Source organism: Sturnus vulgaris, chromosome 11, assembly GCF_052056855.1.
Source record: "Sturnus vulgaris isolate bStuVul1 chromosome 11, bStuVul1.hap1, whole genome shotgun sequence".
In the NCBI taxonomy this organism is placed as follows: domain Eukaryota; kingdom Metazoa; phylum Chordata; class Aves; order Passeriformes; family Sturnidae; genus Sturnus; species Sturnus vulgaris.
In genome coordinates this window covers 6,168,136-6,195,233 of record NC_142253.1, presented here as the reverse complement: position 1 = coordinate 6,195,233, position 27,098 = coordinate 6,168,136, and the positions used below count along the sequence as shown (strand labels likewise).

Sequence of the window (27,098 nt, the reverse complement as noted above, 5' to 3'; positions counted from 1 at the left end):
GGATCCCAAAACGTTTTCTGGAGTCAGCACAGCAGTTAGGGCAGGACTCCCCGGGGTGCTGAGCTCAGGTGAAGCTCTGTAAAACTTCTGAGGATTCTGACCCCAACAGGATGTCTCTGTCCCCCAGACAATGGAGATTTCTGGGACAAGACTGCAGGAAACTCTCTACTTTTCTGTGGAAATGCCACTTCTGAAGCAGCCAGCGTGGCAGGAATGGCACTTTCCCACATCCAATTCCTATGGGAACTGGGCCTCTACCCCTTACCCTCTTCTCAGTCCCATCTGGGTCCTGCCTAGCACCTGAATTAATAGCTAATAACAACCCATTCACTCCACAGATGCACATTCCATTAACTGAATCCCTTGTCATCACTTTTCACTAACCATTATTTTATTCAGTCCCTTGGTGCTTAAAACTTACTTAACCACAGCTGAAGTTTGATGGCAGCATCTGCAGCCAAACCCATGACTTAATCCAGGCACTCTGAAGCACCACTCAGGAGAGTGCACAAAAATAACAATAATAATGAAAAAACCCAAACAGAAGAGCTATTTGGAATGAGTTGGTTTCTTTTCATCTCCTTATCTTTAAGTGTCGGCAGCTTACACATTTTAGCATCACACCCAGTAATTAGACTTTGGTAACAGCTTATCACAACAATAAGACAAGTTCTCATCATCATAACACTTCCTGCTCTGCCAATTCAAGCAGTGATCACAATCAATGAAAGCAATCTACAGCAGCTTCCACCGTGTCCTGAATTAAAGCAACACTGTCAGCCATGAGAACTTTCTTTTTAAGTTTTAGAAACCATGTGGCAGTGGCAAAATGTGTCTCATATTTCAAATAACAAAGCATTCTTATTAAGTATTCTCCTGGCGAGCAGTAAATTCACCTTAACTGGTTTATTGACCTGGAATTTAAAATACAATTCACAAAAATACACCAACTAGACACCCTTAAGTAAAATACCTATGAATCTATTCCATAAACGCCTTGAATTCACAGTATTGAATTCAATTCCATTTGGGTTGAAAGGACTCCATCCAGCCAAGATGCTGTTTCTGGAATGGGTAGAAGAGAGGCACAATCTAACAGGTTCAAATGTGGAATGGACACTAAAGCAGAGAGGGAAGAGGAGACCGTGGAGGCTGCAGGGGTGGGACAGGGAGAGGTGCAAGAAGGCAGAGTAGCTGACTGCAAGGTCAAACATGAGTTTGAGCATTAATTCTAATGGTGCAATTGCAGCAATTGATGAATGTGCTCCCAAACCACATATTTGAGTTACTTTAACCTGCAGGTGTTTGCTCTGCAGCAGCTATTCTCCTTTCTGGTGGAAAGGTGTCTACACCTGGGACTGGGAGTGCATTTGTGTCTCAGTAGAGGGCCAAGAAGAGTTCATGCAGTTCTGAATTTACTGATGCCTAGGTGTGAAGTCTAATTTTGCAATTATAAAAATCCCAAGAAACTCAAAAGCCTCTGTGCAGCACAGAGGGCCCTGTGTCCATGAGAAGTGCATCTCATCTTCAAAGAGACCACTCTGTGCTAACAAGGACTCCATTAATAGCTCATGTTATAAAAAGCACTTCATAGCTTTCTGTCTTGGTGCAAATGGGTATTTTGGGAAAGACACTTGGAGATAAACAGCAAAATTAAGCAAGGCCTTGACACAAAGACTTGAAATGCAATTATTAATGTAATTGTTTTATTTTCTGAGACTCAGCTCCTCTTGTCTGCACTGTACAAGAACCAAAACAATTGACCCTTAATTTTAGCAGAAGAGCTTCTGTTCATGTAATCCAGCAAGAGTGCTTGTGTCTGATTAGCACAGGATGAATTGGTTCCTGGGAGCAGAGCTCCTGCCATGGTGTTTTGTCTGTTCTCCTCCCAGATCACATTCTGCTACAGATTTCCACATTTAGATGACAGATCTGGCTGCTGTCTGTGGGATTCACCTAGCTGCAACTGCACATTGATTAGCAATTGCCTTGAGGAAATTCAGAGTATCCAGGCAACCGGGAGGAGGCTGCGGATGCAGCATCTGGATGGGAAGGAAAACAGGCAGTGGAGGAGAGCTCAGAGAAATTAACCTGCAATATATCCATTTGCTCTAAATAGGAGATTTGCTGTCAATTTCTGTAGTTATTAACGAGGAGGTTAACTGAAAGATCAGTTTGGGTTTCTTGTTAAATAAGCCAAACTGTTACAAACTGCACATTTCAATTAGGTCTGAAATTTAACATATACTCCAATTAGTGTCCTAAAGGCAGTGGCAGCATGGGAGAAAGTCACCCACAGAACAAATCACTCTTACTTATTCTGATTTTTGCTGTGTTATCACTAGGTGTTGCCACGTGCTATTGATAGTATTCATGTACAAGTGTATCCAAGCACATTTAAGGCATGGAAACATCCTAAAACAAAGCAATGATACTAAAAGTAATAAATAAACAGTACAACCTGCATATAGCAGGAGGGGGCTGGAGAGGCTCAGGATGTTCCATGAGACCATCTGTGTTATATCAACTGCTACATCCACAAACAAATAGATTTTTAAAAAATCATGGGGAACGTAAATAAACATGTACTTGTGTATGGTATACACAGAAAACAGGAGAAGCAGTTGGAAACACCCTACCTAGCACAGGGCTGCAGGAAAAAAGAAAACACCCTGTCAAGCCACTGCAATATGAAAGTCTTCTTCTTGCAAACAGTTCGATATTTATATATAGAGTCCCACCATAAGGATGTGTCCCATTAGCACCTTCCCTCTCTGGAAGGCAGTGGCAGTGAGCTCTGCAGGCAGGGAAATGCTGCAGTCTGAGGAGGCCAGGCTGCCTCTGCAGTAACACCACTTCTGGAGAGCCCCAAGAACAACCTGTACCAAAAACACCATACCAAAATGTGCCTGGACTGCTAGGAACAGCCTTCAACACATCAAACTATGGTTATAAAGTAAATGATGCCTAAAATAACCTGAACTCTAACTTAAAAAGAAAGAAACCAATTCACCATATCTCTCTTTTTTTGCCAGAGGTGTTTGGGAACCTTTTCCCCGCGGTTTGTGTTTCAAAACGCATGACTGCTAATGAACCATTTTACAACAGAGCTCACATTGAGAAACTTGTTATTGAAAGTGCAGAGAGAGGGAGAAGCCACAGGAAATTCAAAGCCACTCTAAACCCCTATCAGATATTTGAATATTTGCTTTTAGAGAGCAAGAGTTTCTCAGGTACCACTTCAGCTGTTTGCACAATGGAGCTTTGTGATCAGATGACACTTCAGTGCAGCAGCACTCATGCTTAGTTAGCACTGATAATTGTGCATATACACAACAAGGTGTTGCCTTTTTTTCTCTACTAGTGGTTCAGAAAAATAACAAGAAGAAAAGCAAGCCAAGTATTAAGAGCCAAAAATAGAAGAGCAATCACTCTGCTGTGCACAGGTATTAGTATGTGGATATTCAGTGTGGCACACTGTAATGGTGCTAAAGAAGCCATTATGATTTACTGAGTCAATCTCTAGTCTGGAGACAAAAATCAGTGTGTCTGATCTTATTAAGCAGAACATGTTGTTCACCTGCACGGGCATCCCCAGCATCTGCCACCCTTCCTTGCCCAATTTTCCCCTTGTGTTCTGCCTGCCACAGGCTCAGCTCTCATTTCCAGGTAGAACCAAGCTGGTGACACCAACAGGCTGCGAAGGCATCAGCAAAAAAAAAAACAAAACAATCCACCCATTTTGCTAAAGCAGCTGGGGTAGTGTGGCTGTTGCAGAGAAACTAAGGAGAGCCAGCACATCAAATAAATTAGTCTAAAGGCATCTTGATTTGAAGCATGTTGCTGAATACACCTCTCTACTTCGGCTGAAATCCAAACTGCACTATTAATGTAATTTATTACAATCATTAAGTACCACAATCGGAGACCCTGTCCACAGTAGCTAGTTTTATATACTTTGAAAGTGTTAGCAAGTCACCCCATTACATCTTAGTCATGAGACTAATGCAGATTACTTATTACTTCTCTTGGCAATCACATAACACTTGTCCTGAGAATGAAAGATGATGCCTTGACAATAATACTCCATAATGTAATAACCCTTCACTTGTTATAAAGTGCAGCACTTTTTCTTTTGAGGATCACTAAGTGCTGGGCAGGCATTCATTCACAGCCCCACCAAACCCTGGTGATACAGCCATCCCCATTCAAAATTCAGCCACCATTGCCCTGTCCCTGTGCCCCTCTGCACAGCTCCCATCTGCAGGGCTGCCTGAATTCAGCACAACCCTCCAGAACACCCTGGCTTCCACTCTCCCTCTCCTATTTGAAACAGCAGATAGCTGCAGGCACAGGGCATCTGCTGAAATATTAATGAAGAGAGAAGTAACTGTTGTTTTAATATTCTCCAGGCCAGTAACCTGAAGTATAGAGCAGTTACCTGATCTGCTCAGGGCCACTCAGCAGCTGGGGAAAAAACAGGAATAAAATCTGGAAGTGGTGGCTGTGCTCAAAGCAGGCCTCCCTTGGGGTGCCTGTGAGAGCCTGCAATTCAAATGCAGAAGTAATTGCTAAATAATTAGTAACCTACACAATTACTTCCATGCATCCATCAGTATTTTCTGCCCTGAAGGAGCAGTCAATAAATGCCTGAGACTACAATTACAGTGATTTCCTATCCACCACAAGGCCTAGACGATGTGCAGCCTAAAAAAGAATTTTCCTTCCTAATGAGTATTGTCAATGGGAATTTCTAACTGGCTTGAATGTGCTGTGTGCAGCACACACATGGGGCAAAAACACCAATACTGGAGCAGCATCACAGCTTTGGGCAGGTCTTCCAGCTCCAGTTACTGGATTCATGTGATCAACATGTATCTTTCATCAGGGGAGCAAAGAAGATGTTTCTGGGCTTTATGGTTAAAAACCAAAATGTTAAAACCCACACTGAAGACCCCAGGAATTAAAGTTTGTCGATGCCCCCTCCCACCTTACTGCATTTTTTGAAGCCCTTTGGGTGCAGAACACACCAGGGAGATGAGAGGTGACCAGAACAGCAGCTGCCTTGCCCACTCTGCCTTCACTGGGATGTGAATTAAAAGCTGCCCAGAGGAACCTATCTGCAGTGCACCAGGAGAAATAATAAATGGCATTACGAAGCCCTGTAGGTCAGCAATGCCTCTTTTCTCCTGTTCAGCTTGCACTTTCTCTTTTTGCAATTAGAGCACTTTCAAAACCCAGGTTGTTCTTTGAAAACCTGATATACTCTCCTACTTTTTTATAGCTTCCAACTGTTCTCTTGTGCTTGTTCTTTATTCTTTCCAAATCAATAGTATCTGTATCAGCATCAAAGTCCTGTGTATTACCCCTCTTCTGATGGCTCCCTGTTTTCTAATCTTTCTCCCCAGAACTTCAGTAATTGCTATTAAATGCTTCTGTTACCTCTTCTTCTGCAAGATTTTTCTCAGTGACAGTACTCAGGTGACTTTACATCCATCTTCTCCACCACCACATGCTGATGCTTACAAATTAAGGCCAGAAGGGTCCTTGGGACCACGGTGACCCCAAACCACCAGCCTGCTTGAGCCACATGAGCTCGTGGCTGGCTGGCACATGAAAACTTCCCCATTCCTCATCCATTTCATAGCATTCCTCTTCCTTCATCTCTAAATCACTTGAGAGCATTAAATCACAAGCAACCTTATCTCTTCATTTATCCTGATTCCTATTCAGCACAGCAGGTAGAACTAGAAGATTATTTCCTTTTTTTTAGGTTTTATTTCTCTGGTTTAAAATAAGCCATCACTGATCAAAATTCCATTTAAATTTATCATTGTGGAACACTTATTAAAAGAAATGTGGCAGCAAAATGCAACAAAAACCAAGTGATAATTAAAATATCTAAGGCTGTAAAGCTGGACAATAACAGAGACTTGGCCATTAAAAGTCTAACTTGCTTTGTGGTTTGGGTTTTTGGCAGATTTTTTTTACAGACAGAATTGCTTGTGATTGCAGCATCGAGTCTGAATCACCCCATCTTCCAAGATCTAATCAAGATCAACACTGTCTTGATCGATACGGGCGTTAAAATAAGATTTCCAAAAAAAAAAGTACAACAAAGCCATTAAAGAAATCTCAGAAGGCAGCAAAATAATTTCTTTAAGCCATAAGTGAAAAATGAACTCTATTTATTTCACATTACAATCAAATAGTAATGTGTCTTGATGCATATGTGCACACATGCATCATCATTATTTGCTTTATTCTTATTGATTTTTCCTTCCATGGGCCAGCACTCCAGAACCACAATGCACCAGCATCACTGATGTCAATGGGGAAAGAAGCTTCTCAGTACTTCTGACAAATTATTCCTTTAAAGTTCAGGCACTTCTATCACCCACAGAAATGAAATACACATTAGACTTCTGAGAAATCAACCTCATCTTCAGCAACTGAAAAGAGCAAGCCATGAAACCTGAACAGTTTAGCTGCTGCTGCATATAATCACATAAGCAATGAAATGACTGTGTTGTAGCTGTCCCAGATGGATACAGCATTTCCTGAGAACTAATTCCCAGCAGGTCCCAGGAGCCAGCTTACAGACAGTTGCCCATTTTGTCTTTCCAAGTGGAAAGGTCACTAGAACAAATAGATCAGGAAGCAATGGAGAGGCCTTGCAGCTGATCTATTTCAAGCACCAAAAGAAAACTAATTCGGGTGTTATAATTAGAAACACAGAGAGGAAAAAGCTCATTTTGGAGAAGAGCTGCTGCTGGAATGTTAGCATTGGTGCTGATGGAGCTAATCAGCTCAGAGAAGTGGAAGAGTGAAACCAAATTACACATTTAGCATCTTCATGCAAACCAGGTTTGACACAGCAATTGTCTGCAGTTGGGAACGAACACAGGGTTTAAAGGTGCCCTTAAAACAGAGTTTTGAAAGAAGGAGACAAACAGTATTTCACACCCTGAACACCAAAACCACATGTGACAATTTTTTCTGTTCATATTTGATGACTGCTTTTCAAAGACTTTTGGCTAGCTGTGTGTAGTTTGTATTTTTAAATTTATTCCATATTTTTTATTATAAATAATAATTAGAATAAGGCTGAAAGAATAAGGCTTCTTCAATCTCTTATATTTACAGAAAGAACCATTAAACTTCTTTCAAATGGAAATATGAAATGACTGAGCTGAAGTACACTGGAAGGACTTTCAAACCTGTAAAGTATTTCTTTTCATTGTCTTGTCAAGAGGTACATTTGAATGTTCTTCTGAGGAAAAAAACCCCAACCCACTCCAAAAGGAATTTTCAATTTAAAGGAGCTTTAGACTGCAGATTTAGTTACACAAATCCTATTGTGTACCTAAAAATGGCCAAATTCCCATGCATTTCTCTGGAGATTTTTCCTGCTCTCACTCTATGCCCCTTGACTGTCTCAGTGCTGTTGTTTGCAAAGTTGTGCTGCAAAAAGGATCAACACAATGACCCATGTTAGAAGCAATTATTCAAGAATAATGAAAAATAAAATAGCAGTGTATCACCTAGCTGCATAGTGACACACAACTGGGTGATGAAGAAAGTGTATTTAGGGAAGATGGAGGGAAGGAGAAAGAGCAGGAGGAAAGAAAAACTGAACAAGGAGATGAGCCCTAGTGGGTACAATGAATAAATGCATACTGCCCCAGTATTCTGTTATGGGATTACATGTTGGATTTTCCTGGCCTACTGACGTTGATCTTTCAGGCAGTCAACTTGAAGGCAAAAGATAAAAGCACTGCAAAATGGGAATTCTCTCTCTCAGGTTACGGAGAAGCAGAGCACTGGGATGGAAAGCCAGGTCCTAACTTGAGTGAGGGAGATGCAAATGGGGTGTCCCACCAGGGGTATCTGGAATGCTTTTTCACTGCCCCTGGCTCCATACCTTCATAAGTTCCTACTTCCAGAAGGGTCCCACTTCTCTCCAACTCCAGAAATTCCTCCACAGTCAGAAAGTTATAGTCCACACCAGGCACTTCTCCTTCTCTTGGAGGGCGGGTTGTGCCTGAAAGAAAAAGTTAGAACATTTTTAGAGTTGTTTTCTTATCAAGAGTTAAAAGGGACAGTAACAAATTTTCACAAAGATACAACAGTATCTGTAAAACACAGTTCTGTGAGCTACAAGGGTCAAAAGAAGCTTCAAGTTAGGAGCCCATGTAAAAACAAGACACAGATTTCAGGTTGAACTGAATTAGAACAAAACAACTGAAGAGTGTTTCTTGTATTCTCAGGAAGACTCTGGCAAAGAAATCTCTCATCTCTGTGTCCAGAAACACAGCTGGAGAAGCTTGGTACCTGGGAATATGCCAGCAATTACTTTCCTGCTGTTAGCATTGTCTCTCATACTTCACTGAAATTGCAATCTGTATTACCAGATAAGGCAACTATTTTCCAGGTTCCATTATTCCTTTATCACTATCTCACCAAATGTTCTCTCACATCATAAACATAATTTCTCCCTTGTTTCTTCTTAGCGTTTCATCTCTACTTATGCTGTTATTTTTTTATTCAGCATTGAAAAGTACCATGGGACAGTTTTGATGCACCGTTCACACACACATGCTCACTGAAGAGACAACCTGACAACTCTTCTCACAGAAGTTCACCTGCAAGCTCACTGCAGTTCAGGAACACTTTTGAGTAATAAGTCACACTCAATCTCTCTCTCCAGCACTTGACAATTTCTGTAGTGCCTATGGAGAACTGGCTCTGGTCACTGCCACTCTGCCAGCTCTGAAACTCTTGTCCCTTCTGGCCAATTTAGAGCACTCTGAAGCACAGTGCAAGATGAGTCATTTCATGACTTGTTTCCTAAGATGACTTGGGAAGCTGCATTTTAGGTCACTGAGCACAGCCTCATTGATAAGGATCCATTTCTGTTCAATAGCCTTTATTTTCCATGACTCTAGAGGCTGGGAGGTGGCTGGATTCTTTACATCTGAGTTTAAACATAAATGACAGATTTACAGATGGTACAGGAAACAAAATTTTGGAAAAATGTCCGGAGTTAGACAGAGTTGGAGGTGTACAAACGCTGTGGCTGAAACCAATCTGCTGGCTTGGGAATAACTTCAGAGACATGGAAACCATACCTAACATTGAACAAAGCATAATTTCTCACTTCTGAGGGACTCCTCTGGCCCCTGGGCAGTGTCTTCTCACTGCATACAATTTCTTAAACCCTCTATAAAAGGACAGAAGAAAGAATAAAGAAGCTGAGCTTCTGAAAACTAATTGGGAAGATTCCAGTTCTCAGAAGTTGAAAGAGCATAAATTTACCATGCCTGCATCTGGCAAATGTTTTCCTCAAGTGCCAGGAAAGCGGAAAGTCTGCTTATCTCCTATTCATCTGAGAGACTGTTCAAGAGGTCAGTCTTGACAGAGTGACACCCTTGAAAGACTGTCACTAGATTAATTTCCTTGATTGACATCCATTTTCTCTAACATCCTCCATTTTTTGTTTCAAAATAGAAACTCTTTTTTTATTATTTACCGTCAGCCTTCAGAGAGTCTATAAATTCCTGTGCTTTTTTCCATCATTCCTCCTCTTGGAGCTCTATGAATGGGTGAAGGAGGGAGAAAAAGCAAGGAAGAAGATGGAAATAGTGATGTATATCTCCACCCTGCTAGCAGAATTACTCTTTCCTATTTGGAAAGGACTCAGTCTTGCATTCTTTGTATTTCTGAATCCTTATAGTAAGGCTACATCAGTTTTTACTGGGTAGATTGCAACAGAGGACAATTTTCTTTCACAGATTAGTCCAGAGAAATGCTGAAGCTGCACCGTGTGCCCCTCTCTGCCCCAGTGCTGTTGTTTCCATCCCAAGGCAGGCAGAGAAGCTCACTCAGGTCCCTCCCTGGCACACCAGGAGCATGGAACACACACCCAGCAGCTGGGGTGATGCCAGCCCAGATGCCACATCTCCTCCTGAGCACTGACATTGCCATGGAGGCTGTGTGACCCTCCCCAGAGCATGTCTGGTGGCCACTGCCACGTTCCCCTAACGTGGCCAGAGAATGGGAAGCAAAAGGGATGAAAAGCCACACCAATAACTATAACCAATGGTGTGCTGTAGCTGTCCCATGCCTGGAGCACAATGGAAGTGAGAATTGGACTCTGCAGTCCTGCTCATCAATCAGTCCCCCAGCCATGGGGCACGTGAGCCAAATGACAAAGATCAGGACGTGTGTTTTCCCAATAACTAACACATTGATGAGACACAAAGATCAGGGAACTTCAGGATTGCTTTCACCTTATCTTTTAAAGCCTAGTCTTTTCTTTATCTCTATCTTCTCACAGAGCATATTTATTAATCATTTTTTCCCTTCCTTCTGAATTTTTATAGCGGTGAAATTGCAGTCAGCAGTTTACTAGTGCTGGCAGCCTATTTGACATGACAATTATATCTCTGCCATAATTCCTCTGAGCCATTTTAATGGATCTATTTGTTTCATCTCAGTGTTCTTAATTTCCTGAATATGTTCAAGTCAAAAAAACCCGCAGCTGTGCCGGCTATCAGCGCGACTGCCTGCAACACAGGCAGAAAGCATTAGGAGAGTCACGGTGGAAAAGGAAAACATTGCATCACAGAGATAACATTTGTCACCTCAGCTGGTCCTCAGCAGCAAACTCAGGGAAAATAAAAACTACACTGGCTGGGATATCTTATCTGGGCGAAGGAGAAAAACCCAACAAGTTTCCATGTTGCTGTCTGGAGCAGAGATTGCTTGCAGATGCTCCGGCTGTTATCCTGCTCCACATCTGAGCAAGTGTTAGTGAATGCAATTCAGGGAGGCAGGGGGAAGGGAGAACCCGCCTCCGTTTTTCTTGTAGCAGAATGACAGGCTGCCGGCTGGACACACGCCTGGCAGATGGCATTTCAAAGAGTTTTCATGAACCATCTGGGATGTGTACAATGATTACAAACCACACTTACAACAAAGCCAGAAGGGCTGCTTCGCAAGGAGGGTGGGGGGAGAGGGCGGGCGGCAAGAACAGGGGCAAGAAAAGAAAGCCAAGAGGCACAAACTCTTTTTTTTCCCAGGCACAGGACACCGAGAATAATCAGCACCTTCCAGCCAGAGCCCTTTCACAGCCGGGAACAACTGCTCCGAGGCTGTGCAGCTTGTGTGTGTTCACAGGCCAGCCCCATCACAGCCTGCCAGCCACCACTGCAGCTCTCTGCTGATAAACTCCTGCTGTAATTAAGTCTCCCACCACTAGCGCGGCTTAATTATGTACAAAAGCAAAGCGTGTGTATCCTCCTTCCCCCTTTAAATTGCATTTCAACATCCTTACCACAGGATGGTCTTCAGTGAAGGGGATGACTGTACGTTTTATCAGAGCTAATAGCAGGTCAGACCACTGCTAATGGCAGAATTAATTGAGCACAATGAGAGCTGTATTTAGCCCAAACAGAAGATAAGATACTCCACTCGAGAAGATGAGCCAATCATATTTAAATACGTTTAGTTGCCTGTCTTGTTTGCATTGAAATATTAAGTGGCATGAAATCTTATTGCCTTTAGCTACCAATTTAGCTAATTAATTTGAGCTATGTCCATTGTGTGACTACCTCCGAATTGCTAATGCTGCAACAAGAGGGAACTGGAGGGGAACTGAGTGGCTACCAACTCCTTCTGCACATTTAATGGTTCATAAGCTTTCAGTCTTATTTGGCTAGCATATCCCACAGCATACACTACTAGTTAGGTACATTACATTCACAGGAGAATTCCTAAAATTTCCTGTAACCACAGAAGACTTAAGAAAACAAAAAATAAGGCTACTGGTTAGCTTTGCAGGTTTTACCTTCTCTCGTGGACCAGGGAAGTAAAACTTCATCTAACATGAGTGGCTCAGATGAAATGTTTGCCCAGCTGTTGGTTTGGTTATCACTCCCAAGCTATCTGCATCCCAGTTTATTCTGGCATCTCTAATGCTGGGGCCACAGTAGAGGAATCTCATCCAGGGCTGCAGACCCCCCTGAGAAAGTGCTTCTAGACACAGGTGAGCTTGCCCAAGGAGAGCTCAGTTCTATACCTGAACTAATTAGAGCTTGTGCACACATGCCTAGAATAACTGGGCTGTGGCTCAGATATACTGATGACTATCATCTACTATCCTGAATAATTAAAGTGCCCATTTAAAAGACAAATAGCTTCTGCTGTTGCACTGCCTATCAAGCATGCTGACAACACGAGCCTCAATTATGCTATGGCCAGACTGTTAATATATGACTCAGGGACTGTTTAGCTCTTTATCAATCTACCAGGGCTTCAAGTTAAACTGTTAATATTCACTGATGCCCTGCTGCTAAATTAATCAGAGTCTTGCTTATTGTAATCTAAAAATAAGACTTAATGGGGCCACAGTCACTTAAATTGGTTCCATGTTAAAAGAAAAAAACTGTTCTTGAGCAGTAATACTGTTACTGTGCACCAAAATAGCCCCTAGCAAGTCATTTGGAAGTTACCATTTCCAGTGCAGAATACCTACAACTCCCGTTTGCAAAGCAGTAATTTCTGCAAACTCCTTCTCCAGTTCCACTGGCTGGCAGTGACAATCTGGTGAGCCACCAAAATACATCTCATCAAACCACAAGCCATTTGCTCCTCATGTCCACTGACCAGCATCTCTTAAAATGACAGATAATGTGGGAGCTGTACACTCAGAGTAATGATAATAGCTGCTAGAACCATATTTTACACAGACTCAAGCCACTGGTGGTTACCAGCAGTGGGTGGAACTGCAGTAAATAAAGTTTTAATGTGAAGTGTGCAGGGATGCTCCTGACTCAGGAGGCTGCAAGGCCAAGTGCTGCTGTGGGAGGTTAGGAAAGGCTGGGGTGGGAGGAAGGCAGGGTGCTGCTCTTCCCATTGTAAAAAAACTGGTATTTCTGTTCATTCAGCAAGAAGAGACTGCTCTCATCACCTACATGGAAAAAGCCTTCAGCTGCCAAAGAGGAAACATATTAGGAAAAACAGCCCCTCTTGCCTCCCACTGTGTTTGGAGGCCACCTTCACATCACAGGGTAATTTAGGGAGCCTGCTTTGGCTCTCCTGCATCTGTCACCTATGGTGCCAGAATACTCGAAGTCAGAACAAACTTCACAGATCTGCTAATGGCAAACGGAGAAGGGAAAAGACAGAGACAACCTGGTCTGACTCCAGAAGAGGGAACCTGATCAGCAGCCAAGCTTAAGGCAGAACTTATCAGCAGCCCAGTACTAAAAACAGCCTTATCCACATTCACAAAAATAAAGTGTAACTTGTCTGCAAGAAGACACTGTACACAGAAGTGCCTTATCTTATTGACTTCTGGGGTTACTCAGACTAATAATATCTTATTTTTTTCCCCAACAGAAGTAAAAAGAATTGTATCTGGACATTGTTGTGCAATCCATTATGCACTGTAACCCCACGTACTGTGGTAAGGGGTCATTCATAGTTGTAACTACATAAAATATGGACATTTCAGACAGGCCCAATCTGTTACAAGGCAAACACGCTCAGCTTATAAATACAATTTTCTCCTGAAACTTGAAACTCAGGAAGCCCATTTTGGGATTTTAAATTCCATCCATCCCTTCTCCAGCCAGCGACTCAACACCTACAAACCCCAAGAACGTGACAGGCATTCAAAGTATCTTGGTGGTGGAGTAGAAATTCAATCCAAAGAAGAATGTGTCTGCTGCTAGAAATTAACTCACAGCCCTGTTAATGATGCATGTGCAGGCACAGATGCTGATTGACTCTTCCTGGCCACACACACAACTGCAGGACTAAAAGCAAAATTCTCTCACTGTGGTCAGCAGGAACGACTGATTAAACCCAGAAAAGAGCTGACCAAGACAAAACTGTCTTTCTACAGACATATTTCAGAAAGAAATGCGTTTCATGGCCGTGGTCTAAAGCAACTTTTCTTCCATGGGGGAGATGGAAGGGATTTGTACAGAAGAGCTTAGGATCTCCTTCTCCCACTTGCCTTTCCAGCAATCAGCCCTAGAAGGATCCCAGAGCATCAGCTGGTGAGGAGCCCCTCTGGCCCAGAGGGCTGTGCCAGCCGTGCACACAGGTGCTGGCAGGTTGTCCCCCAGCACACACAGGAGCTGTTCTCCCTCTCTCCGAGCTGCTGTGTCCAGCTGCATCTCCCTGGCCCTTACCCTTGAAGAATCACGGACTGCCCCGAGCCTCCCTGCGCAAGTGATTCAGCCAAGGCACACAGCACAGCTCAGATTGTGTAAAACCCTCCAGGCAGCAAGTTATTTTTGTCCTTCATAAATCTATTTTTGGTATTTCAGTGGCCTTCCCTGCCACCGAGTAAGAACACTGATAATCTTCCACACATTTATCCTTAGAGGGCTCTGAGGTACAGAAAGTGGGTTTGTTTCCGGTTAGTAGCACAAGACCAGCAAAACCCAGGCTCTCAAAGGACTCCAGGAACCTAATTCTGGAGAAATCAATGGGATTTAGGAAACCCTACAGATCAGGATCAGGGCCAGATTAAAAGGGACAAAAATAACTTGCCACCATGTCGGGTCTTTGCAAGCTCCTCTGTATGTGCTGTGAAACACCACGCCAAGGCTATGCAAAGCCAACTCAGCATCAGGGGCTCCCTCCCTCTAATATCAATTTAAAATAAACTGATAATTACCTGATGATGAGAAGTAAAACCTGCCACATTACCCAAGAAAGCCACTTAAAAAAAACCCTTTAAGGATCTATGCCAAATATTCAAACAGAGCATCACCCCCCTGACCTGGGAAAGTACCACCAGTGGTTCCACTGCCATGGGCACTTGCTAATGCAGTTACAGCCTCTTCATGTGTCCTTCAGAGCATCCATTTGCTTTCTCCTAAGCAAAGAAAAGAGTGTTCTGGCACCAAATAAAGCATAAATAATAAATATTCTCGGGCTCACAATAGCAGCAGCTCTAGATCCTTTTCTTTGAGTGATTGCTGTTACCTCACCAGACACCTGCAGCCAAATCCCTCTTATTTCCCACGAGGTGGGACACCCACCAAGAAGATTAAACTTCATGAACTAATGAGTTTGCCATTAATCCCGTGTTCCTAGAGTCCAACAGCATGACATCCACTAATTTAAATTGGGAACTACTGATGAGAAAGCAAACTATGTACCTCCTTGGCAAGAATGCCTTAGCTGCAACTATGCATGGTTTTATTCATTCTAATATATGGATTAGTGTAATAAAGTGCAATTTTATAAATCAATAAAGCTGTAGTAATGAGATTGCCCTGTAATGTTCTGCTTTTAAATACTGGCACAGAAATGAATGAAAATTGCCATTTGTCTAAGTGTGGATGCAACTTACAGAAAGTGAAATTAGCTGAAAGTAAATTAACGAGGTGATTATATACTTGCACTTATATTCTGTTTCTGTCATATATACATTTTTAGAAGCTTAGATAATTCTGCAGCCATGGCACACATGTTTATTTCAAAAGCTCCACCTTTAATCGATGTAAACATTATCATAGTTACTTTCAGTAGAAATGTCTGTCTTGGGAAAGGCTATGACTGAGGGTGGTAAATTAAATACATACACTGGATAATTACAGAGCATCCTGATTAGCTGGTTATTTTTAATCCTGTAGATCATTCACTCTGGGCTATTTCAACCCAAGCCCAGCCTGATCCCTGCAGTGCTTCCACATCAGTCACCTGCAGCCTCACCATGCTGAGGCAGAGCAGTGGAAAATCACAACATGGATTCAGATGACTATTCCATACAGATGTGCACATCTGTATTAAATACAACAGGCCAAAGGTGTGTGTGGAGAAGTGCTTAAAATACCCTTAACTCACAGGAGACTCGGGATGGAGGGTTGCTCCCACGCATTCAGCATTTTTAAACAAATACTTCATTGTCTTATTTATACTTTCGCATTTTAGGAAGTAGTTTATCGAGAGGCATAACCTATCATGCTTTATATCTGCTTTTTTCATGGCTGCTTGCAGAGCTATCTGATTTCTGCAAACTGCCAAAGAGAAGGTGTAGCCCAGTCTGAGAGCTTCATAACTCAAGGATAGCATTAAACCAAGCTGTGAACTGCTCCAGTAGCAGCATCCAGCTGCAGAGAAAGAAAACAACCATGGACTGTCTGTGATGTTTAGCTGGATTAAGACAGTGTAGTACTAAAAACTGCATTTCACTAGCTATCAGGTCTTCACATGGCTTGGTACAAGTTTTGAGTAGGTTATACAGGAGTAGAACCATAGAATAGGTAAGAAATAAATGGCTCTCAAACCTTTAGCCTGATGTTCCAGACCAAAGGTTGGGAAAAAAGGGCTTTGGAAAGGGTGAGGGGACAAGACAGCATTTGGGACTGGGCACACTGTAAACTCTTACAAGATTAATTGCCAAGTTACAGAACAAAGACAGACACAAAACCAGGGAAGTCTGATCAGCCAAGCTCACTGGTTTCCTGAGAAAACTTAAGGGTTTTGTAAACATTATACAATCCTTTTTGCCTGCCATGAAGTAGTGGAGGAATTTTCCTATTTGGGGAAAGACATGCAGTGGAGTTTTGAAGCAGAAATACAGTGAACAAGAACACAACGACCAGTTTTATCAAAAAATACTGAAAACTTGTTTAGGCAATATGTGTGACTACTTCCACCAAAAGAAGAATACCCTGACAGTCACAGTTCCAAGTCTAGAGACTTTAATTTCTGGGACTGGAAGGCTCCTACAGTGTCTCTGTCAATTCACCTGGCTGGCATCCCCCATCTTCATGTCCTTTTTTATCCCTAAGGTTGGCAGTTGACAGCCTCTTGTCTCAGGGTCCCACCCACAATTTAAAGTGAATTTCAATTTCCATCTCAATCTGCAGTTTGTGAGCCCAGCTACCCGGACCAGGTGTATTCCTCAACAGTACTACTACATAAGCTGACACAACTATTGGAAGAAAAAAAAGGCAAATCTTTTCTTTCAAACTTGGATACCAAAACATTTTAAATGCCACAAAAGAAGATATCCTATTTTCTATTCTACTTCAAGGCTTCAGACGTGCCCTATGATCAGGTACCATAATTAAACTCATAATAAATGGCATTTCCGACACAGACTGAACACCTGCAGTATTTAAATTCAGCTTTTATTCAAAAACACATCTTTTCACATCTGCATACATATGTGCACGTATATCCATGAAGAGATATTCTGTACTTAAAAGCCACAGCACTAAATTTCAGATTATTTGATACCCAACAGTTCAGCTGCCTCAATAGAGATTCTTCACCTCCTTTTGCTGCTTGGATGGCTGAGATGCAATGCAATGTGGGTCATACCTGTTTGGGTGTGATATAAAACTCCTTCTTTTGACTTTAATTGCCCTTGCAGCAGATCTCTAATTTGTAGATAAAGGTCTAAATAAAACACCTCACCTAACAGCAGGAAGATCAGTTCATTAGTCTAATCTCTGTAAAATTCTACCACAGAAAGAAAGAGTCATAGAAGACATCCTGATTTATCTCTGAGGCACTGCCTCAAGTTTGCTCCAATGATCACATCCAGTCTACTGAAAAGAAAGAGTCAGAGAGGTTTTTTTCCCCATTTTTTAAAAAAACCCAACAAAATAAACAAACACCACTGCCACCATGCCCATTCACCTCCACAGGACATCAATGTGGTTATTAAAAGCAGTCTTTTTCCCTTAACAAAATACACTGAAAACACTGTCTCCATGGAATACTTTGTCCCATAGCCCAGAGCCATGAAATGCTATAAAACCAATGGACTTTGAACTGTGATAACCTCATCACACTCTTGGAAAATCAGAGTCTCCTGTGGCTCCTCAAGTTTTGGCTCTGCCCACTCACCAGCCCTTGGTTCAGATGGTTCTTTTTCCCTCACAAATCCTCCTCGACCTTTGCTTAGCAGTTTTACAGCTTCATATTCAATACTGACCAAAAAAAATACAAATGCCTGTGCTACAGCAGGAAGGATGCAGACTATAGGAATGTGCACTCATGTAACCACATGGATGCACTTGCTGTAAAACTCAAGGGAAGGACTAGAATATGCACATTTAGGCACTATTCCCTACAGATCCTGGCCCTTAATTTTACCTGTCCTTAACTGCTACCAATTCCTGCATTTTTTTTTTCAGTAGCTCTGTATTCAAGGCATGCTCTAGTCCTTCATGATTGCTATCACTTCAGCTGGTTGAAAACATTCTCCTGGTTCATCTTCTGTGATGCTGATTAGATAACAGCTCAAGATGCTGAAAAAATGCCAAACATTGAGAAGCTGATTGGGGTTTGAGTTTCAGATTCATCCCTATTGATAACTGGAAGTGCAAAAACATAAAAGAAATCAAATACTTAAATTTAATTATATTTTTCTGCCTCATGGAAATAAAAACTATTACCATATTTTGTTATTTACAGTTCTTTAGCTGCGAATTTCATGTCCATCAGCTCTGAGAGAAAGAACTTGTAGTTTTCTAAGTCCAATAGAATACTAAAGAAAATTCAGGTTACAATACATTCTCCTCACTTTTAATTAAAACATTTCCTGGTACAGAAAAAGCCTGCTGTTTAGGTAGTGCATAACTCTGCATCTTTGCAGTCCAAAATGAACTGTCATGTTACTGATAATGTGTACAAGCTTCTCCATTGATTTTATTGCTTTTCCTGTTGTATACAAACAATAAAAACCTTGCCCACAAATCCTGTCATCACCGAGGAGTTTCATAGGATACACTCTCACAGGGTGCTTTACTCTGCCTTTCTGAAGCCAAGTAACACCCCTATAAAATACCCCAGTGCTTGGCTTAAATGATCTTTGCTTCATTTCATCTGATTACTTCCAGTTCTACCTTCTCTCTGTTAAATGTCCCTGCATAGTCATTTACAGCTCTGCCTTCACACAAAACAATCATTCCATCACATTACACACTCCATCATTTTATTAGCTTCTTGCAAATAATCTTCTGCAAGTGCCCCAATTTTAAATGCTATTTTAAATTCATTTGCTGGTTTGTCAATGCCCTGCTGGTGTTGACTGGGCACCAGATGCCCCAGGGAGCTGTAACACCAGCAGCTCCAACTTTCACTGCCGTGAGTAATTCCAGAGCATCTCCAGGTCCCCACCACCACTGGTTTGAGTCCAACATAAATAAACAGCACACAATAATTATCCTCATGCAACTGTCTGGCAGCCCAAACAAATGAGCTGTTCCTTGTCTTGCCTCCAATTCCCTGCAAAGAAAAACAGCACCAGGTTTTAGCTCGCAGTTGTGTTGGCATCACATAGAGGATAAGGAAGAAATAAATCCTCAATACCCCAATTACCTCCTGGGCTTAGACACGGTTGGTGGAGGGTGTTGTGATCTGAGGGGTTCAGAAGACAGTTTCCCCAGAAATCAGATTTCTCATGCTGCTAGATCACTGCATGCCTGGAAAATGAATGCCTGGAAGTACACAATCAGATCCAGGCTTTAGGAAAACCCTGAGATGATATTCTCTCAGAAGTATCTGTATGTTATTTGACTTAAAGGACAGTTGAGTGATTGCCAGAGATAGATTGCTTTTCTTCAGGACAAAAATATCATATGACAGATAAGACCTTACTAAAAAAAAAAATAATAAAAAAAAATTAAATCTAAACTCCAGCACATATTTTCAAAGTGTGGAGCATTTATCCTTTGACAGCTGTGTTGAGTCCTTCAGAGGAGTGATGCAGGTGAAACCACTCTGCCAGACAGATGCTGGTACAGAACTGATAATGGGACTTGCTGCAAATCACCTGCTCAGTTCAAAGCACATAACTATCCCAATTGCTTCAAGACCAATTTCCGTGATTGCTGTTAAACACATGCTCAAGGTTTTGCAGGATAACAGCCTCGGGGCAATAAATGTTTTGTGAATAAAAAAAAGAAAAACAAAACAAAAAAATTGTCTTTTGTTTCCTACTCAGGACACTGCTGATTTAAGGTGGTCCCTGCTGCCCATGGCACTGGTGGAGGTGACAAGGCTGGAGAGAGCCAGGGGTTCCATCTCCCAGCACCATTTCTTAAAGAAATATTCTCTCATCCTGTCAAGGACATGTTGCAGAAAGGCAAAACAAAATAAGAGAGAAATCCCTGCTACCTCTGCCACTGCAAGATGAGTGTAACCAAAGACCAATGAACGAGACATAATTTCACTGGAGGCATTTTAAATGTTTAAAATAAAAATGGAATGAACACCCCAATCTTCCACCACACATGGAAAAATCCAAGCAGGTCTCCTTTGTCAGTACATTTGCCTTCAAAACGCCTCCAGCAAGGTGGGAAGATGAAACTGTGCCCATTTTTCAGATGGGTTATGGAGGCACAGAACAGCCAAGCTGGCAGCCCAAGCCCAGAGCCGATTAGGAAGGAAAAAGCAGAAGGTCACTCGTGTCCCACAGTTCTGTGGTTAGCAGACAATGTTTGGGAGTTAATAGCATTACGTGCTCTGTGATGCTGATCTGTGCAGATGAACGTGACGGGCCTTGGTGATGGCTTCATCAGAGGGAACTGCTGACTCAATATTCAGGCATAATGGCAAGAACTGTTTATGTGCATACATTGACAAACAACAGATGACTTCTGGAGCAAAACACATGGGGAAATTCTTTCTCGAGGCAATACAAAAGAGCCAAAGTAGCTAAAGCACTTTCCCACAGTGACTGTGCAGAAAAGTAAATTAGAGTTCTGAACAGCAACCATCCATTACCCCATGTATTTTTAGCAATTTTGAGATTAATAACTGGAAAGGGCCAATAAAACAGTACTAGAAGGAAACACACATCCTTTTGATGAACTGCCACTCACTCCTTTCAGATCACTTCATACCTCAACAGAAAATGTGAAGTTTGAAACATTCACTACAGCATATTTTCTACCACTATTGCCATTTAAGTTATTCTTTACACTTTCTAGATGAATGAATCACATTAATTATTTCTTCTTTCCCTTCTGACTGTTCAGCCAAATTAGGCTGCTTCCAGAGTTGAAGGGGAAAATGCAATCATTAACGCTTCCAAACATCCATTCTGCAGAAAAACGTGCAGAAGGGAAGGCATTCCTGTGAGCTGTGAGAAATCATTTTCTGTTACACAAATACCATCTTCTCCTTTATTGCTGTGGCTGTCTTTCACCTATAAAAATTTTACTTGAGATAGGATAAGACTGTAAACAAGTGTATTTGAAAATCACAGCTGTGAGACAACCTTCAAAATAAATAAAAAGTTATTAACACTTGTGTTGGGAGCCAGTTCTACTCGGTTAGAATTGTAAAACCTGCAGCTTGGAGAGATTCATTCATCTCTCTTCTAACTCTTATCAGTTCTTTCCAGCCCTCCATCAGAGACCACAAAACTGTTATTCCGAGAGCTGAAGCTGATTTCCTGGATCATTTTACTCAATGGGAATCTCATTTATTATTGAAAATAACAGAAACTTGACCTTCCCTGGAGACTTTTACAGAAGTTCAGACTGGAGGTGAATTTGTCCAACCTGCATAATGCAAGTCAATTCCTCACAGGGTAAAGCAGCATTCAAAGGGAACAAGGCTGGTAGAATTGACCCTTTTATGCATAATTAATGCAACCATTGATCAGCCACAGCTTGGATTAGGAATTTTTCTGAAAGATAAATGCACAGCGATGAACTTACACACTTTTTAGAAGTCAAACTTCGAGAAACCTGCTTTGATCACTGAGAGGCTCTTGCTACCACAGACCTAGGCAGGTATTTTCCATGGCACACAGATCAGGGTCATTCAGAAGGAATGCTTCACAGCAGACAGTAGCAGCAGCTGTGACTCTTGCTCTTCACAGTCCTACATACAGCCTCTCTAATGGACAAGGGAGTGATTTCCTGGTTTATTCCCCACTTGGTGTGTGCAAACCATTCCCATTAGGGTCAGTGGGAGCGTGGAGTGTGTGGCCATGAGAAGTCACAGTGAAAGCTCAGGTGCTGGAGATATCCACAGGCTATCTGTGGTACTATTTCATGACCTTTAGCTTACACTCCTCATCTGTTTGGAAACCACGACTACAAGTTACCACAATGTGTGAATTTATAAATAGTAATGAATTAATCTAGAGTGGTGTACCTGTTGGTTGGGTAGCAATGGTCACAGTATTTATAGAACTGCATTTATAAAGCTGCTTATTCTCAGACATCCAGTGCTTGCTTTTCTTCCTCCCAGCCCTTCCTCCCAGTAGTGCAGAGGAAAATGAGTCGTTTGTTTTGTATACTCTGTGTTACACAGGCCAGTAACTTTGTGAACTGCTGATGACAATTGTTTACTTTGTGACATCCTATTTTCCCATACACCATTCCCAAGGAAAGGACTTCAGATTCCCAGGGTGATATTTTAATGTCTAGGTAAAAACTACAGCACTTACAGGTAGATTTTGAGAGAAACATCAAAAATTCAACTTTGCAGGAGGACTGACTGCACTAGCAGCTACAAATGGTGCCAACAGTGAGTGGGTTTGAAACCATGAACAGCAGAAAACTGACTCTCCCTATCACGTCTTTCAGGATGATGCTGAGGTAAAGCTGTTCTTGCCTTCAGGGAGAGGAATGGATTAAATTACCTCCTTCAAGGCCTTCTCTAAAGTTTGCAAATCACAAGAGCTGGCCCCACTGTAATCATGTAGCAGAATTTTCAAGAGGACAATGTTGTTGTAAATCATGTCAGAATTGTAACGTGTGCTGGTAGAAGAGGATTTTTCTTTTCAAAGGTATCCAAGCCAACTCATTCATCTGTTTAGAGCAGGCCTCTTTCAAATGAGTTTTTACAAAGTGCACATCTACACTGCAGTCACTCGAGGACAGAGCTCAGCAGCCAAGTATTTATGGATTTGTTAGGGCAGGTGCTGCATCTGACCAAGGGCAATAGATCATGTCTGGATTATGAGCAGCACTCAACTTCAAATCCAGCCAAGGACCTTTACAGACCTGTGATCAACACCTTCTAGCACAGACAGAGCCACACACTCAACCACAGAATATCCTGAGTTGGGAGACAACCACAAGGATCACCGGGTCCAACTCCTGGCCCTGCATGGGACACCCCAACAACCCCACTGTGTGCCTGAGAGCATCATCCAGACCCAAACTCTTCCCCCAAGATCCTGGGAGCCCACCAGGGCTGGCAGAGGAATGATGATGGAGAAGGGATGGAGGAGGGTGCTGGGTGGGACTCACTGCTGGGGCAGCACTGTTCCACCCGGCCCAGCTCTGCCCAGCGCTGCACACTCCACGACTGTATTCAGTAATTTGTATATATAAATTATATATATACAAGCGTTCTATACAGAACTGTTATATTTTGTCATATATAACCCTGTAATTCATATATTTGTTCGATGTATTATCATTATATCAATATAGAATCGATATATTTTCATAACAGCTGCTGGGACCGAAGCCCCTTCATGACAGCAGCTCTGGTGACTGACAGGGACCCTGCTCACCCTCCCCAGTGCCACAGCCACAGCTTTCCTTCCCCGTGGAATTACACCCTGGCATCCCCACGGCACAGCCTGGCTCGTTCCATAGGGCCAGTTAGTCACATTAACACAGAATCAGTCCAAAACGTAAATTTCCTCCCGTGTAACTCAGTTTTTACCCTGCAGATCCCGGCTGCCGCCGCCTTCCCTGCTCCGTGCGCCGGACCCCGGTACCGCAGGGACCCCGGTACTGCCAGGACCCCGGTACCGCAGGGACCTCAATACTGCCAGGACCCCAAAACTGCGGGAACCCCGGTACCGCAGGGACCTCAATACTGCCAGGACCCCAAAACTGCGGGAACCCCGGTACTGCCGAGACCCTGGGACCGCAGGGACCCCGGTACTGCCAGGATCCCAATACTGCCAGGACCCTGGTACCGCAGGGACCCCGATCCGCCCCCATCCCTGCTCCATGCCACGACGCCGGTACCGCAGGGACCCTCATCCCCTCGATCCCCCCAGCCCCGCTCCGTGCGCCGTGCCGAGACCCCGGTACCGCCGGGACCCCGGTACCGCCCGCTCCCCGCTCACCTCCAGCCCGGGGCAGCCGCACTCCGCTGACCCTCACACCTCCGCACGCAGCCTTATATAAATTCCCGGTGCAGATTAAAGGTTTAGAGGCTGGCGAGGTGCTGCGTTCCCACGCAGATAAGCGCGGGGCTGTGCGCTCCGCCGGCTCCCGCCCCCTCCTCACCTCCGAGCGCCCCTTGCCCTGCCCGACCCGCTCGCACATCCATCCCCATTCCCGAATATCTATCCATCCCATCCCCGAATATCCATCCCCATCCCCGAATATCTATCCCATCCCCGAATATCCATCCCCATCCCCGAATATCCATCCCCACCCCCGGCTGCCGGCTCAGCCTCACACAGCCCTTTGGCCAGCACAGCCTGGCAGCTCTCAGCAGGCTGCATTTGGATTTCAACAATACCAACTAATTTTAAATGATATTCTTTCTAACCCCTGGAGACAGCTGTGGATGATGGTCGTGGTCCAGGCGAATGAAAGCCGGTAACACACAACTGAAAGAACATATTTAGAAAGACAAAAAGAGATGGATGAACCAAAAGGCCCATGTTCTTCAACTCTCAGCTTTGTACAGGGTTGCAGTTTTCTGGCTTAGCACATCAGGAGACCATGGTGATTTATTTATTTCCCTTCCTTCTTTTCCTTCCTTCCTTCCTTTCTTTCTTCGCAATTTCCCTCTCTCTCACAAACAGGGTTTCAGTCCCTCTCTTGGAGAAAAATAAGTGGCATCGGAAAGAAAAAATGCCTGATTTTAGTATAATTTCAGTTATGTCAGATTTTCCCCCAACATATATATAAATTTTTGGAGCATGTTAGCTGTTAAGCCTCTGCTAAATTAGATTTCTCTCTTCCTCAGCTGCTTCTCCCCCACAGCAAAGGCAGGGAACAAACTCTGTTCCTCCTGGAGACTGAAACTGCGTCATTACAGGTGTTTCTGGTACCCTTGGCCCACAGGTAGCACATCCACAAGAGTTCAAGTGACTCTATCTTTCAAATGAGTAGCTTAGAAGCTTAGACCTTGAGATAAGGTCCCAACCTTCTCACCAAAGATGGTTGAGAAGTTCAGATGGGGACACCCCTCCCACACTGGAACACAAGGCCACTTCTATCTGCTTTTCCCACTAAGCAGTAATGGCTACAGAAGACAGCAGTAGCTGCACCCTCATGATCTGCTTCAAGATATACTTCTTGTCAACAGCACCGCAAATGGAAGGCCAAATATGTCACATAACTGCACTGATTCATCTGCAGAAAGAAGCAGGACTCATTTGTCAGGTCATCCAGACATGAAGGTGCTCCTAGTGGTTGAAGCCTGGAAGGTTATTTTTTTTTCTGCTTGGAGAACCTGAAGGAAGGGCAAAGTTGGTTATGTCCCTCTCTGAGAGCTAGCTTGGTTCACTTGCACAGATTAATGAGCAGAATTTGTAAAGGTTTGCATGATGGGTTCACACCTCAATTAGGAAAGTGTAAGAGAGCAGCAGACTTACGCTCATCACTTCTGGAAAAAAAAAGTAAAAAGTCTTAATCACTCACTAAGAGCTTCCTAGGGCTATTTCTAACTCATCATCAGCACAGTTCCTCCCTTACTCTGCACATCCTGATTTTGTGAACGCTGAATTTGTGCTATAGAAGTAAGCCTGGTTTACAGGGGTCAGTCATTTCCTACAGCCCGTGCTCAGAAGTGGAAAGAGTTTGTCATCAGACAGCAAAGCACTAAAGACCTGTCAACACTTTCCAGGCAACAAGTTTAAACAAAGTCTTGTATGAAAAGCTTCCTGCCCTTGCCCCTCTCCTTGTGCATCTCTCAAAGGACATGCAAATAGTTAATACTCAATTACCGTGATAAAATTACACATCTCCACTGCTCTGCATGTTTCACCTCTTGGCTCAGTGAAAACAAACAAGACATCATTGCTGGAGTCTAGGTGCCTGCAAACATACAAATAAGGACCAGTAGTGCAGAACAGGAATGCATTACCCTTTCCAAAGCTCTGCTGACACATGGGTCCGGGCTTCATTATCACCTCTGGAGTTTACAGCAATGTATGCTATAATTAGAAGTGTGTCAGAACTCAGAGAGAGCACTGCAATCATCACTGGTCTCTGCTGGCATGAATGTGATAAGCAGCAGAGCATGAGACAGAACTTCTATTCGAGTTCTTAAACAGGGATGAACTACCATCCTCTTCTCCTGTTTGAAAAAGACCATATTGAATGTTTTAAAGAAATCAGGCCAGTCATTCTGAGGAAGCCCTTGGTTAATGCCAACCTCCTGCCTTTAATTCAGGATGCTGCAAACAGGGCAGGGGGTAACAGGAGGGAGAGCAGACTGCAGTGAAAAAGGAGTTCAAAATACCACTAAAAACTTAAAGAAAAACAACTGCAAAAAGCTGACCTCTCACATGTCAAGCACCATTTTCATAAAGGATTACACACATATATAAAAGGTTTTTATACAACTGTACTAATAGATTGTTAAATATGTATACTCAAATGTTTCCTGGAGTAGAACAGCTCTGCAGGAGTCATTCCTCACCGTTAAATATTCACAACATTTTGGCAGACTTGCTAAAACCGGAGCCCACATATTTTATTTTTTTTCTTTTGTCGCAGCAACCTGCAAATCATTCTGTGCTTGTGCATTATTGATATTTTCATGGCCCTTTGCTACCTTCAGGTGCTTAATAGTTTTGCAAAAGTGCATTAAACCCCAGTTTGTAACAAGCTTTTACACAACTGACATCCCAAAGAGGAATTTTTTTATGGGTTTCTTTAACTGCTTAAAGGCTGATTGCACACACTTATCTCTCACCACTGGAAGGACTATAAAGCTAAAGTGAGATTTTATATCCCCATTTCAGGACACTAAAAAGTACAGTGCTGTAATAGAAATGCTGACATTATCCAGTTATGGTGGTGCAACCTCTCTACCATAATTATGTACAGTTGGAGATAATAAGCACTGCTGATTCAGGAGAAATCTCTGATTGGGCTGGAAGATGGAAAAGT

General features: G+C 42.9%; 1 protein-coding gene across 27 annotated transcripts in view; it reads right to left on the bottom strand.

Annotated features, from left to right (window-relative positions):
* Positions 1 to 27,098, bottom strand: part of MAGI1 (membrane associated guanylate kinase, WW and PDZ domain containing 1) — a 329,749-nt gene that overhangs the window by 77,523 nt on the left and 225,128 nt on the right. For all 27 annotated transcript variants that reach the window (XM_088171296.1, XM_088171298.1, XM_088171299.1 and 24 more), the window contains one exon: positions 7,925 to 8,044. In XM_088171296.1, coding sequence (XP_088027422.1) covers positions 7,925 to 8,044 — 120 coding nt within the window. The remainder of the gene's footprint in view (positions 1 to 7,924; positions 8,045 to 27,098) is intronic.